The following is a 13,538-nucleotide window of genomic DNA, read 5'->3' as shown; positions in this document are numbered from 1 at the left end:
CCAGCATGATGTCTGAATCTAGTGCTACTGACCACTGAGCCATCTCTCCATCTCCTTTATTTTATTTTTATAGCATCCTATCGTGGTGCAGGCATACCTTAGACATCTTGTGGGCAATGCATTCAGGTCAATGTAGCATTTAATAAGTCACACAACAGTTTTGATTTTCTAGTGCATATAAAAGTTATATTGGGACTGGAGAGATGTTCAGTGGCTAAGAGAACTTGCTGCTCTTGCAGACGATTGGAGTTCAGTTCCCAGTATCCATACTGGCTCACAACTACCAGCAACTTCAGATTTAGTGGATCAGTTGCCTTCTTCTGGCCTTTGTGGGCACTGCACACACATGCATGCCCTCCCTTTAAACTAGTAAAAATAAATCTTTAAAAAGTCATGTTCACACTGTACTGCAGTCAATGTGCATTTGCAGATACCTTTTTTTAGAAACCTTTGTCTGTTAGATTTATTTAAAATACTTCTTTGAGCTGGGGGTTATAGTACATTGGTGGATTGCTTGTATAGCATGTTCCAGGTCTTGATTTCAACCTCCAATACCCTAACAATAAAATATAATAGAAATAAAAAATGGGAAAACAAAAGTTGATATCAGATGCTGCAAAAAATAATTAACCCGATGGTGGTCGCTCTCACCTTTAATCCCAGTATTTGGGAGGCAGAGACTGGTGAATCTGAGTTCCAGGCCATCTTGGTCTACAGAGGGAGTTCTACACAGATAAACCCTGTCTGGAAAAACCAAAATAAATTAATACATAAAGTAATAAGTAGTAGGTTCAGTCTCTCTCACTGCAGAAATGAGATGGAATGAAAAGTAGAGGAATGACTGACTCCACAGGACTACAAACATAAACTAAAACAGTGACTGCAACAGAGCAAAGGGCTCAGTAGCCGGTGCTGCAAAATTAAAATACAGTTAAAAAAAAAAAAAAAAAAGATAAAACAAAGACTCAGTTCCCAGTGCTGCAAAAGTAAAGTTTAATGCCCAGCACTACAAAAATAAAATAAAAATAAAACCTTTTCCTTTTTGCTAGAGAATCCAGCATGCAGCTTGAAGGGTTGCTCAAAGCAAAGTTGTTATAGATCTTCAATTTTAAAAAAAAATTAAGGGATTAGAGAGATGGCTCAGTTTTTGAAAGTACTGGCTATAAGTGGAAAATATACACATAAAATAATAATTATGATAATAAACATTAAAAATAAAGTCTTCAATAAAAAAACACACTCTGCCTATTGAATGTTTGATTCCACATTGTTCAGATGTGGATACCCCGTGTTAGTTGTGAGCCTGGTTATTTTTGTCAGGTTCATTTGTGACTGTACAGGAATTGTCTCAGTCCCACTAAAATGGATCTGAGGCTTAACAAATCAGCTGTTTTCTTCTTCACCTAAGAAGGCCATGGTACAAAATGAGGGGTGAAAAGATAATGTCCTGTGACTTCAGTTTGTAGCTCTTGATACGAGCATCTTGAGTGAGATGCTGAGATAGAAGGTTTGCTGGGAGTTCAAGGCTAGCCTGGGCTACATCTCCTCTTCTGTGATGTTCCCTGGGCCTTTGTGGTAAGAGTATAAATGTTCCAGGGAGGCCTGAGCACTCCACTATCTGGTGCCATATTTGAAACCTCTCAGCTTTAAAAGTCCAGTGTCGTGGGTGGTAGGTGAGGCTTCGGGTCAGTGTCATGTCCAGTTTGCAGTATTATCAGACACACCAAGGTACCAGAGTCTCAGAGTCCTTTCAGCCTGGCAGTAGTTTCTTCAGGGGTCTCCTTTGGGAGATAGAAAGACATACAATGATAAACACTATAATGGGAAAAGATTAGGAATGCTCTTTTTTTTTTTTTTTTTTTTTTTTTTTTTTTTTATCAAACCTAGGGTCTCATGCAAGCCAAGCATGAGCTGTACCTAGGGAACACTCTTATTTGACAAACAGGACAATGGTTAAGTGAGAGACAGATCACGCATTAACTGATACTTCGGGCCAGTGACTTTTCAGCAAAAGCATATGCCGAGGCCAGAGAGATGGCTTTTCCCAGGATGAGCCCCTGATAGGTTATATAGTCTAAGGTTGTCAGCCCTAGATACATGTACCTATGAACAACATTGAATGAACTCCATGCAATATGTGTGTGTACATATACATTTATATAATCTATGTCAATAATAATTGGCATAGGTTATATGTGTATATACACATTATGTGTGCCAAAATAAAGAAGAAAAGGTCTTGAGAGGGAGTGGATGCCATGGGAGGAGTTGGTGGGAATGATATAAATACAGTACTTATATATGAAATTTTCAGAAATATATATATATGTGTGTGTGTGTGTGTGTGTGTGTGTGTGTGTGTGTGTATATACCATTTGTAGTTGACAAGAGAAAATATGACTGTTAAGCAAGGACAAAAACCAAACCAAAACAGAAATTATGTTCTTCTTACAACTTTTAAAAAAAGAGTTTCTTTTTTTACTTCTGTGTATCTGTATGAGCATATATCATGTGTGTGCAGTTGCCTGCTGATGAGGGTGGATCTCATGGAGCTATTGTAAGAAGCCTAACCTGGGTCCTAGGAAACTAACTCAGATCTTAACCATATGTTTTAGGGAAGTACTTGGGCTGGAGAGGTGGCTCAGAGGTTAAGAGCACTGGCTACTCTTCCAAGAGGACCTGGGTTCAATTCCCAATAATCACATGGTGGCTCATAACCAGCTGTAATGAGATCTGGCATCTTCTTCAGTCCTGTACACATACTTGCAGACAGAACACTATACATAGAAAAAAAAAAAATCTCTTAACTTAAGGAAGTACTCAGTGGTTGTTTCCTATTTAACAGGTGTAGTATGCAGCTGGCTGGGTCATTGTCAGACTCCCATGGTTTATAAGCAAAAGTATTTACATTTTCCCCATATACTTTCTCTCTGCAGTTTTTAATGTGTCATCTCTTAGCATTTATTTTCTATGTCTCGTTAAGGGGCAGGGGGGCATCTGCCCACTGGGTGGTTATTTTCCTTGCACTAACCCCAGTGATAAAATTTATTGCCAAAAATGTTTTCTCTCCCAAGTTCCACAGTGCCCTCTATGCATAATGCATGTTTGAATGACAATGTAGGGCCTGGGATGATGGATCAGTTAGTGAAATGCTTGCCTTACAAGCTTGAGGAATTGAGTAACAAAAGAAATCTGGAGGCCAGAGAGATGGCTCAGTGATTAAAAATGCTTACTGTTCTTGCAGAGGACCTGAGTTCAGTTTCCAGCACCCATACCAAGTGGCTTACATCTGTCTGTAACTCCAGCTCTAGGAGATCTGACGACCTCTTCTGGACCCTGAGGGTATCTGCACTTGCAGGATATACCCTCACACATACACAAATACTTAAAAATAAAAACAGACCTAAAAGAAAAGCCCAGCATTGTGACCCATGCTTGTAATCCCAGCTAGGTGGTTCCCTGGATCTTGGTGACTAGTCAGCCTAGCCTACTCAGTGAGTTCCAGCATTGAGAGATACTGCTTTAAGGAAAAAAACAAAGATGGAGAGCACTTGAGGAACAACACTTAAGGTTGTCCTTTGGCCTGCTTGTGAAGCTGCACACATATGAACATGTACATGCATAAGCACACACAAACATCACAAACTGATTATGTGGGACTGTAGATTGTACCTGTGACACCTCCCCCAAATAGGTACACTCTTACATTCTTTCCAAATCTTGGTAACTCTGCCCCTGTTGGCCCATTCTTCAGAAAATTGGAAACCTTCAATCAAGCATATTGAGGAGATCTTGGGGGTGGCCCTGGAGCCAAGAACTCTCAGAGGGTGGGTGTGCCATCCTAGCCAGTGTCTCCGTCAAGGGCATCTATGTGGAAATCAGTCTGTGTCACCTGCTGTTCTTTCTCTTTCCTGCTAATTCATTAGGCATTACTTTCTCCAGTATCATTTTATTTTGAGATGGTGATGTCATAACTCCCACACATGTTCTCTTCCTCCAGGCCATCCCGAAAACGAAGATCCCTTGAAGAGGTGGGGAATGTGACAGCCACCATGCCTGCACTTCCAGATTTTCCCAACATCTCCTCCACCGTTGTGCCCACGAGTCAGGAGGAGCACAGGCCATTTGAGAAAGTGGTGAACAAGGAGTCACTTGTCATCTCTGGCCTGAGACACTTTACTGGCTACCGCATTGAGCTGCAAGCCTGCAACCAAGATTCCCCAGACGAGAGGTGCAGTGTTGCTGCCTACGTCAGTGCCCGGACCATGCCTGAAGGTGGGCTCACTTTCCTCTGGGCTTACACTTTACAAGGTTGGAGACCCACCTGGCCACAGACAAAGCCCTCTCTCCACCATACAGGATAGATGTGTTCTTAAAAGTGTTCTCTTTTATTGCTTTTGTTTTAAGATAGAGCTCTTTCTTTGTTACCTAGGTTGGTGTTGATCTCCTAGGCTTAAGGGGTCCTCCTGCCTACTCAGGTGTTTCTGAGCAGCTGGGAGTTGCCATTGTGTCTTAGTTTCTTTTCCTATAGTTGTGATAAAAGTCCTTTCTTGAAGCAAATTAAAGGAGAAAGGCGTTATCTTAGCTCATAATTCAAGGTACATTTCATTCTGGCTGGGGAGTCAGTGCAGAAGGAGGTTGAGGCAGCTGATTCCATCACATTCACACTCAGAAGAGGAGAACAGCAAGTACATATTGGTGCCAGGCTCCCTTTCTCCATTTGTACAGTCTAGATCCCGAGCAGGGAATGGTGCCACCTTAAATGGGTCTTCCCAGCTCACTTAACACAATTGAGATAATCCCTCACAGGCAAGCTCAGATTTCCATCTCTCACATGATTCTAGGTCCTGTCATATTGACAATTAACACTAAATATCACATACCATAGCCCAATATTTTCTGTGTGTGCATCTGTGTGTACTTGTACATGTGGAAGCCAAAAAAATCAACCTTGGACATCTGTTTTCAGGTGCCATCCTCTTTGGTTTTTTTAAGACAGGGTCTCTCATGGGCCTGATACTTGATTAGGTCTGGCTAGCTGGCTAGTGAGTTACAGGGACCTGCCTGTCTCTGTCTTCTCAACACTGGCATTATCAGAAAACTATGTTCCAGCTCTTTTATGTGGTTTCTGGGGATTGAATTTGGGTTTTATTGACTGAGCTATCTTCTTACTCCATGAGTTTTATATTATTTTCTGTTGAAGAAAATAAGACATGGAAAAATTACATAGCCAGCTCCAACTAGGTCTCTCAGCTGTTGGGTGGCAGGGATGGAATTTTATGCAAGAGTTAATATCTGAGCCCTTAATTGCTTCTCATAGCTAAGGCAGATGACATCGTTGGCCCTGTGACCCATGAAATCTTTGAGAACAATGTGGTACACTTGATGTGGCAAGAGCCAAAGGAGCCTAATGGTCTGATTGTGCTGTATGAAGTGAGCTACCGGCGTTATGGTGATGAGGTAAGGATTTCAGGTCTTGATGTTGTATGGTGCTATTCTGGGGGAGATGTGAACAAGTAGGGACCAAAGACAGATCAAAATCCAACTTGGTGAGCCAATGACTTTATTGGGGGCTCAGGGTTTACTCTATAAACATGGGGATGACTCAAGGGCAGATGCATCACCAGCTGCTCCCCCCACCCCCCATGGATGATAACTCATGAAATCCAGGACCCTGGAGATCTCTGCAGGACTTTTCAGGCAGCTCTCCCAGTCAATCTCCTCTCCTCAGAGACCTGCCTGTATAACCTTAGGGAAAGTGAGTCCTTGTGAATCCCAGAGGTTTCAGGGATTTCCTGATACTTGTGAGTTGTTAATTTCCTTATCCTTACAGAGCCTTCCTTTAGATTTTTTGGAGTCTCAAGGGACTTCCTTCCAGATTGGAATGTTAATTTGTCCTAAGTTGCTTCACAATCCTGGGCAGGAACTTTCTAAATTTATCAAGTTACCCAGTGCTTCCCACATCAGATGCTATGTTGTTAGAGTTCGAAGCTTTGATGTACTTCTTCCCAGGGAGGTAGACTGAAATGCCGATTTAGAATCTTTTGTCACTTAAATTTTTAAAATTTAAATTTATTTTCTGCGTATGAAGGCGTAGGGAAGTGTGTGGCCATGCCATAGCCAGCTCTGCTTGAGGAGGTCAGAGGACAGCTTCTGAGAGTGAGCTTGCTCCTTCCACTGTGTGGGTCCTGGGGATTGAACTCAGATCATCCGGCTTTGCTTTAGGCGCTGTCTTGCGGAGCCATCTTGCTGACCCAGTCTTTCATCATATTAGTGTGTGGGTTTTCAGCTGTGTCCCTCAGGCTGATTGATGGGCTGCTTACATTTGTGTCCTTTTTTCAGAGCATGAGGCTCATTCCACTTTAGAGAGAGATTCATCTCAGTCTGCGGACACATCACTTAAAACTGTTATGTTGCCTCCTTGCTACACCAGACACCGAGGGTTTGATGTGAGCAAGCAGAGATAGTAAGAAGCCGGTAGTCATATCTAAGTTACCTCTCTGGAGTGGGAGGGGAGGTGAGACATGCTGGGCTCTGTAGTCAGATAGAATGCAGCAAGCTTTATAGATTTGCAGATATGCTAACTTATTCATGTTTTATATATACATTGACTATATTCATAAGTTCTTCTGCCTCATGGTATCTCTCTGCCTATATAGCCTTTGTAATTAGAATTTACAATAGCTACCTAGGCAGAGAATATAATTTCATGATTGAACTATTATTTATTTTTAGGCACACTTAACTTTGCCCTTGTACCCTGAAGGCAACATGAACCCTATCTATGTAAATGTCATTGTGTGCCAATAAAACTTATAAAAACAGATGGTGGGCCATGTTTATCTCTGTGTGTGCCCTTAATATAGCAGAAATTTGAACTTTGAAACTTTGGTTTCAATGGAACTTTGAAAGTTCTAGTAAAGTAATAAATTCTCATAAGCAGATAGGACTCCTCTGAGGACCCTTTCCTCCTGGGACTGTATCTCTTTTTGCCACCCAAAGGTGGCACTTTAACAGTGACTCAGAACAAGGAGTCAGCAGCCTACGGCCCCCAGGACAGATCTGCAGCCTGGTCTTTTTCCCTTCGTTCCTTCATCCCCCTCTCCTCCCTCCCTCCTTCCTTCCCTTCCTATTTCCCTCCCTTCTTCCCTTCCTTTGTTGAGACTTATTTTTTTGTGTGTATACCGTGTGTGTGTGTGTGTGTGTGTGTGTGTGTGAATATGTACCACCTGTGTGCAGGTACCTGGATCTTCTGGATCTGGATTTATAGGTGGTTTTAAGCCTCCTAACATTGAAAACCAAACCTGGATCCTCTGGAAGAGCAACGAGTGCTCTAAACTGCTGAGCCATCTCTCCAGTCCCAGCTCTTTTACTTTTGATCAAGTTTTCCAGCTTATTCTCTCTCTCTCTCTCTCTCTCTCTCTCTCTCTCTCTCTCTCTCTCTCTCTCTCTCTCTCTCTCTCTGTGCATGTGGCATGTACCTGTGTGTCTGTTTGTCGTGTGTGTATGTCTATGTGTTGTGCATTTACGGAGAGCACGTACACTCAGATCTCCCCATTGCATTCTTACCTTGCTCTGCCCATGGAAGTGTCTGGTAATTCTCTAGCCTTAGAGATGGGTCTCCCCTCAAGCCCTCAGCTGCTATCCTGGGCTCCTGTAGTTGCATTTCTGTTCTTTTCTGCTTGATGACTCATTCATTTGGGAAGAGCTCTCCGCCCACCTAGCCCAGTTCATTTGTTTTCTCCTTGTTAATGTCACATGATGAGCTCGGGGTTCTTAACTTCTTTTTCTCTTCCATACCCAGCCTAGTTCTTGCTTGAAAGGTGAGTGATGGAATTGTTTGGAAAGTTTTGGAATTTTGGGTCTAGTGATCAAAGTCTTGACAAGTTTATTCCCCAGAGAGCCTGGCCTCACTCCTAATGATCCCTGGGTTTATCTCTGGCTGCATGCTCATCAGGGTTGTGTGCCCCCATTTTTTTTGAGACAGGGTTTCTCTGTGTAGCTTTGCAGACTAGGTTGGCCCCAAACTCACAGAGATCCACCTGCCTCTGCCTCTGCAGTGCTGGGATTAAAGGCGTGTGCCACCTTCTCTTTTCTCCCAGGAGCTGCACCTCTGTGTCTCCCGGAAGCATTTTGCCCTGGAGCGGGGCTGCAGGCTTCGAGGGCTCTCCCCAGGGAACTACAGTGTTCGAGTCCGGGCTACTTCCCTGGCAGGCAATGGCTCCTGGACAGAACCCACCTATTTTTATGTGACTGATTATTGTAAGTATCTGTAGCAACCTCAAGTGGCTAGATCTGTGCTTGGTGCTGTAGGAGTGGTAGAACATTTTCAAGAATGACCCCGAGGGAAGGAAGCGATGGGCGCTTTAACTTTGTGTCTACCAGAAACTGTAACATAACCAGGCCTTTCTACCAGCAATTCACATCCTCATCACCCACATAAAAATCTGGGCATGCCCATTTACACACTGTAACCCCTACTTGGGAAGACAGAGACAGGCAGATCCCTGGTGCTCATAGTTCAGCCAGTCTAGCCAACCTGTGAGATGTGTGTTCACTGAAAAGCCCTGCCTCCAGAAATAAGGAGAAGAGCAAGGAGGGGTATATCAGAGGGTTTGAAGTGGGGAAAGGGAGGGAGAAATAATGTAATCATATTGTTATCGTAATAAGGAGAGAAGTAGAAGTGACTCTGGCAGAGTTCCAGGCTAGCCTGATCTACATAGTGAGTTTCAGGCTAAGGGTCACATACTGAGATGTTGTCTCCCAAAAATAAAGAAAAGAAGCAACAAACAAACCAAAAAAAGATGGAACATAATAGAGGAAGACACTTGATGTAGATCTCTTGGCCTCCACAGGCCAGTAGTATACATGTACGTACACACACACACACACACACACACACAGTATATACTTACTTTAATGCCATAAATCATTGGGGTGTGTATGATTAAGATACATTGTATATATGTCTAAATTTGTCAAATAATACAAATTAAAATTTGAATTTTTATGATTTTTCAGAATGCTCTGTTTTGATTCTGGCCTCCCTTCTCTTAAAGAAGAAGAGAGGAGGCAGGGACACAAAGCTTGTAACCAGACCACTTTCATATCCTAAGTTTCATTCAGCCACCCATATTTACACATATATCCTATGGGCTGGGAGCCAGCAAGTGCAGGGAAACGGGGAAGCTCAAGGAGGGATTTCTCAGGACAGAACTGGTGACAGAGGTCATGATGAAATGATAGCCAAGACTTGACACACGAGCTGGGAGATGGCTTGGTCAATAAAGGGCTTGCATTGACCAGCAAGCTCCAGGGGTTTGCCTCCCCTATATTTGAATACAAGTATATAGCACCATGACCTGGTTTCTCACATGGTTTTCTGTGGCACTGTAACTCAGGTCCTCATGTTTACAGAGCAAGCATTCTATTGAATGAGCGAGCCACCTCCCACTAATTTGTCCTTTCAACTACATGTGCATTATAACAAACAAACGAAATCGAGTCCTCAGGTGTAGGGTCATTTCCTGAAATAGAGTAGCTCCTCATTGGCCGTGTCCCAGGAAAAAACTGACTGTTCCTTCCTCTCCTAGCAGCCATCAGTTGCCATGGTTCCCACATGCTGTGAGCTCATGTCTTGCTTGGAAATAGCCTAGGATTTTGCTTCCTAGCCCAGGGTGGTCTTGAACTCATGATCCTCCTGTGTCAGCTCCCACCCCAACTCCAGGTGTAACTTTTGCTGTCAATACATTTTGATGCTAAACACTTACCTTCTTCTGTTGCAGTAGATGTCCCATCAAACATTGCCAAAATTATCATTGGGCCTCTCATCTTTGTCTTCCTCTTCAGTGTTGTGATTGGAAGTATTTATCTGTTCCTGAGAAAGAGGTAAGCAAGGTGGTGTGCTGGCAACTGACTCTCTTGGGATAAAACAAATGAACAACATAAATATTGAGTTAGACAGAGCTAAGTTTCTTATAAGTTTGACTCATACAGCTGTACTACATGCAACTCATGGTAGTAAGTTTACTGTGTAATACTATAATATACTCTTGATTACAAATTCCCTCTAGTTTGCTGATTCTCCCTGCATGCTTCTATTAATATATTTTAACCCAGAGCTTAATATCTGCAGAATCATAACTGATGAGGAAGTATAATCCAAACATGACCTGGCTACAGGAGTACAAGGCCATTTGTTCACAGTCCATAGAATCCAGGGAACAGAGAGAGAACAGAGAGTGGGCCTGGGCTGCCAAACTTCAAAGCACACTTCCTCATCAAGGCTCCACCTCCTAAAAGTTCTATAACCTTCCAAAACAGTTCCATGGAAGGGTCGAGTGCTCATACATTTCATGTTTGATCATTTCATATTCACATCAATGAAGCGTAAACATTGGTTAGTTTGTTTTTTGTTTTACTGTTTTAGATAGCTTATAGAATGATGGGTTTCATTATGATGTTTTTACACAGATATATCACTGTATTTCCTTATATATACCCTCCCTTGCTTCTCTCACATATATATGACACACACATACACACATACACACACACATGCACGCATGCACACACACTCTCACACACATATATATAATTTACATGTATATGAAAGAAATTACACACATTTTTTCTTTATCCAATTATCCTCTTGTTCTACCATCTCCCCTCCCTTTGAGCCTCTTCCCCCCTCTTCCTAATTCCCTGTTTACTGTTATGTAATTTATAGCTATCTTTGTCTTTCTGAGTCTGGATTATTTTGCTTAACCTGATGATGTTCATTTCTGTCTTTGCTCTGTCTTTCTCAGGCAGGGTCTTGGCATATAGCCAAGGTTGCCCTTGAACTTGTGATCTTCCTGCCTCAGCCTCCCAAATGCTAGGATTACAGATGTGCTCCCCCCAACTACATATATACAGTAGCTTCATTCCTCCCTTGCATTAAAGAGTAAGACAAAAATTAAGTGAGACATACACATTTGAAAACTACAAGCAATAACTTTGTCAAATCAGGTAATTTTAAAAGGGTTTTTTTTTTTTTTTTTTTTTTTGTGTGTCATTTATCATGTCATCATTGCAGAACTGACACTTTTTTAAATTCAGTCTGCTTTATTGTTCTAGGTTCCTTTCTGTTGCTATGATAAAACACTCTTACCAAAAGCAACCTGGAGAAGACAGGTTTATTTTCGTTTACACTTACATATCACAGACAGGGCAGGTGCTTAAGCAGGAACTTGAAGCAGAAACCGTGGAGGAAGGTTTGCTTGCTGTTTCACTGACTCCTGCTCAGCTTGCTTTCTCATATAGCCCAAGACTACCAGCCTAGGGGTGGTGCCATCTGCAGAAGGCTGGGCCCTCCTGTGTTACTATTTAACAAAACATACCCTCTTCGACATATCCACAGACTAACCTGATCTAGGCACTTCCTCAATTGAGGCATCTCCTCTTAGGTGACTCTAGATTGTGTCAGGTTGACAATAAATGCTAACCTGGACACTGATTAACATTTTTTTCTCTCACTTTCTCTAAGTTGGACAAAATGTAGAACAATGAATCTGTTCATGATGCTTAGTGTTTGCCTATTTCTAGTGTCCAGAATGTCATAGCATGCTCAGGCTGGTGTGTCTGTCTTTTCCTCCTCTAGGCAGCCAGATGGGCCAATGGGACCATTGTATGCATCTTCAAACCCTGAGTACCTCAGTGCCAGTGATGGTGAGCACCACTTCCTTTTTTGTGGGAAGTCAGAACCCTGACCTGTGTTTCCTATGCCAAACTGTTAAGTCAGATCTGAGGGTTGCCTAGCATCATAGGGATGAAGAGAAACCATCCCAGAGAGACTGGGAGAAGCCCCCTTGAGTGCCGAACTTGCCCATCAGCTCTTGCTGCAGAGACCTGGCTGCTTGGGATGTTTAGGTCTGTTATCTGGATCTGCTTGGGCGGGTTGATATCACTCACTTGGGACCTTCAGGTTGGAATGTGAGGTTAAAAACCTTGTGCCACAGCCATAAGAGTGTGGCAAAGTCAGGGCCAGAAACCATGATGAAATCTGTCATTCTTGCTGAGAAGGTGGGAATTAGAAGCCATGATAGGATACTGAGGGACGAGAAGGGGAGATAAGAACATCAGGAAATAGCTCAGTGGGTAAAATGTTACTGCCCACACCTGAGGGCTGAGTATGGCCCATAGTGTCTGTTTAAAGTCTGGGTGCTATGTTATGTACCTGTCATTTCTGAACCAGGAAAGCAGAGATATGGGAATCAATAGCAAGACACCCTGGCTTAATCTGTGAGCTCTAGGTTCTGTGAGAGATCTTGCCTTAAAAAAGAATGTAGCGAATGATTCAGGAGGGCACCTGATGTCACCCTCAGCCTTTCATGTGCATGCGTACATATGTGTACTTGCACATGAATGCACGCACATACAATTGTGCATATATACATGTGCACACAGACAGACAGAGGTGAAAATAGGATGGGGCTGGGTGTGTCTAGCTGGTGGTAGTGTGAACTGATGTTGATGGTGGGAACACAACATTGACACTCACACTACTCCTAACTGTTCTTAAGGACAGTGAGTGGCCTCTAGAGAGAAGGCATGCCTATTTCTCAAGAATTCCATAATATGGCACGTTTTCCTCGAAGTTCCTCATGTAATACAGTCTAAATTTGACTTTCAAGTCATGAATGTATTGGGTCTGTAGGTTGTTACCTTGGATGGACCCACTCACTTGTGTTTTCATTAGCAGTCTTGGTGGTACCTAGGAGCAGCCACAGCTACTGCTGGCTAAATCATTCCTTCTGTGTGGTCTCTTGTCTGGTGCCCTTCCCTACCATGCTCTGTGGGTTCCTAACAGTAAATGTGTACTACAAGGTGTCTTCTTGTTGAGTTCTCTGGAGAGAAGAGAATCAGAAGGCTATGAAGGAGTCCAGGGATCAGGAACAGACAATCTACCAAGAAGGATTGCTAAGAATCTAGGAGGGATTGCTAAGCATTGTAGACATTTTTTTTCCCCCCAGTCTGTTTTAACCTACCCACCATTCCATTGGCACTTGGTCAAACATCTCTAATGGGAAGTGTCTAAATTAGTCTTTGCTGTGACAGAAGGCTTGACAAAGGCAACTTAAGGGAGGAAGGGTCCTTTTTGGCTCACAGTTTGAGGGTGCCGTTCCTTATGGAGCAGAAGTCTTGGCAACTGGTCACATTGCATCTAGAGTTGGGAAGCAGAGAGTGGTAAATGCTCCTGTTTAGCTCCATTTCACCTTTTTGATTTGGTCCAGAATTCCACCCTGTGGGATGATCTGTCACATTTAGGGTGGGTCTTTATACTTAAACTTATCTAAAAGTTTCTTCCATAGACATTTGCCAAGGCTTTGTCTCCTAGGTGAGTCTAGATTCTACAGCATTCATAGTATTAACCATCACAGGAAGAGACTTTATCCAGTAGTAAGGATATGGAGTCAAGGCAGGAAAGATAGGGATACAGGTCCATTTTTGTGCTTCCTAAGCAGGATCCTAGACTAGCTGTAGCTCATTTCCTAGCT

The 13,538-nt window shown here is 42.8% G+C and overlaps 1 protein-coding gene across 2 annotated transcripts in view; it reads left to right on the top strand.

The window, feature by feature from the left end:
• Insr (insulin receptor) overlaps positions 1 to 13,538 on the top strand; it is a 139,090-nt gene that overhangs the window by 111,998 nt on the left and 13,554 nt on the right. Inside the window, exons 11-15 of one of the 2 annotated variants that reach the window (XM_051205295.1) lie at positions 4,001 to 4,275; positions 5,321 to 5,460; positions 8,103 to 8,262; positions 9,789 to 9,888; positions 11,642 to 11,709. In XM_051205295.1, coding sequence (XP_051061252.1) covers positions 4,001 to 4,275; positions 5,321 to 5,460; positions 8,103 to 8,262; positions 9,789 to 9,888; positions 11,642 to 11,709 — 743 coding nt within the window. Of the gene's footprint in view, positions 1 to 4,000; positions 4,276 to 5,320; positions 5,461 to 8,102; positions 8,263 to 9,785; positions 9,889 to 11,641; positions 11,710 to 13,538 lie in introns of both variants that reach the window. The other variant, XM_051205294.1, reaches the window with a different exon arrangement.

Source organism: Phodopus roborovskii, unplaced genomic scaffold, assembly GCF_943737965.1.
Source record: "Phodopus roborovskii unplaced genomic scaffold, PHOROB, whole genome shotgun sequence".
Taxonomy (NCBI): domain Eukaryota; kingdom Metazoa; phylum Chordata; class Mammalia; order Rodentia; family Cricetidae; genus Phodopus; species Phodopus roborovskii.
Note: the sequence above shows the minus strand (reverse complement) of the source record. Positions and strands in the feature narration are given on the sequence as shown.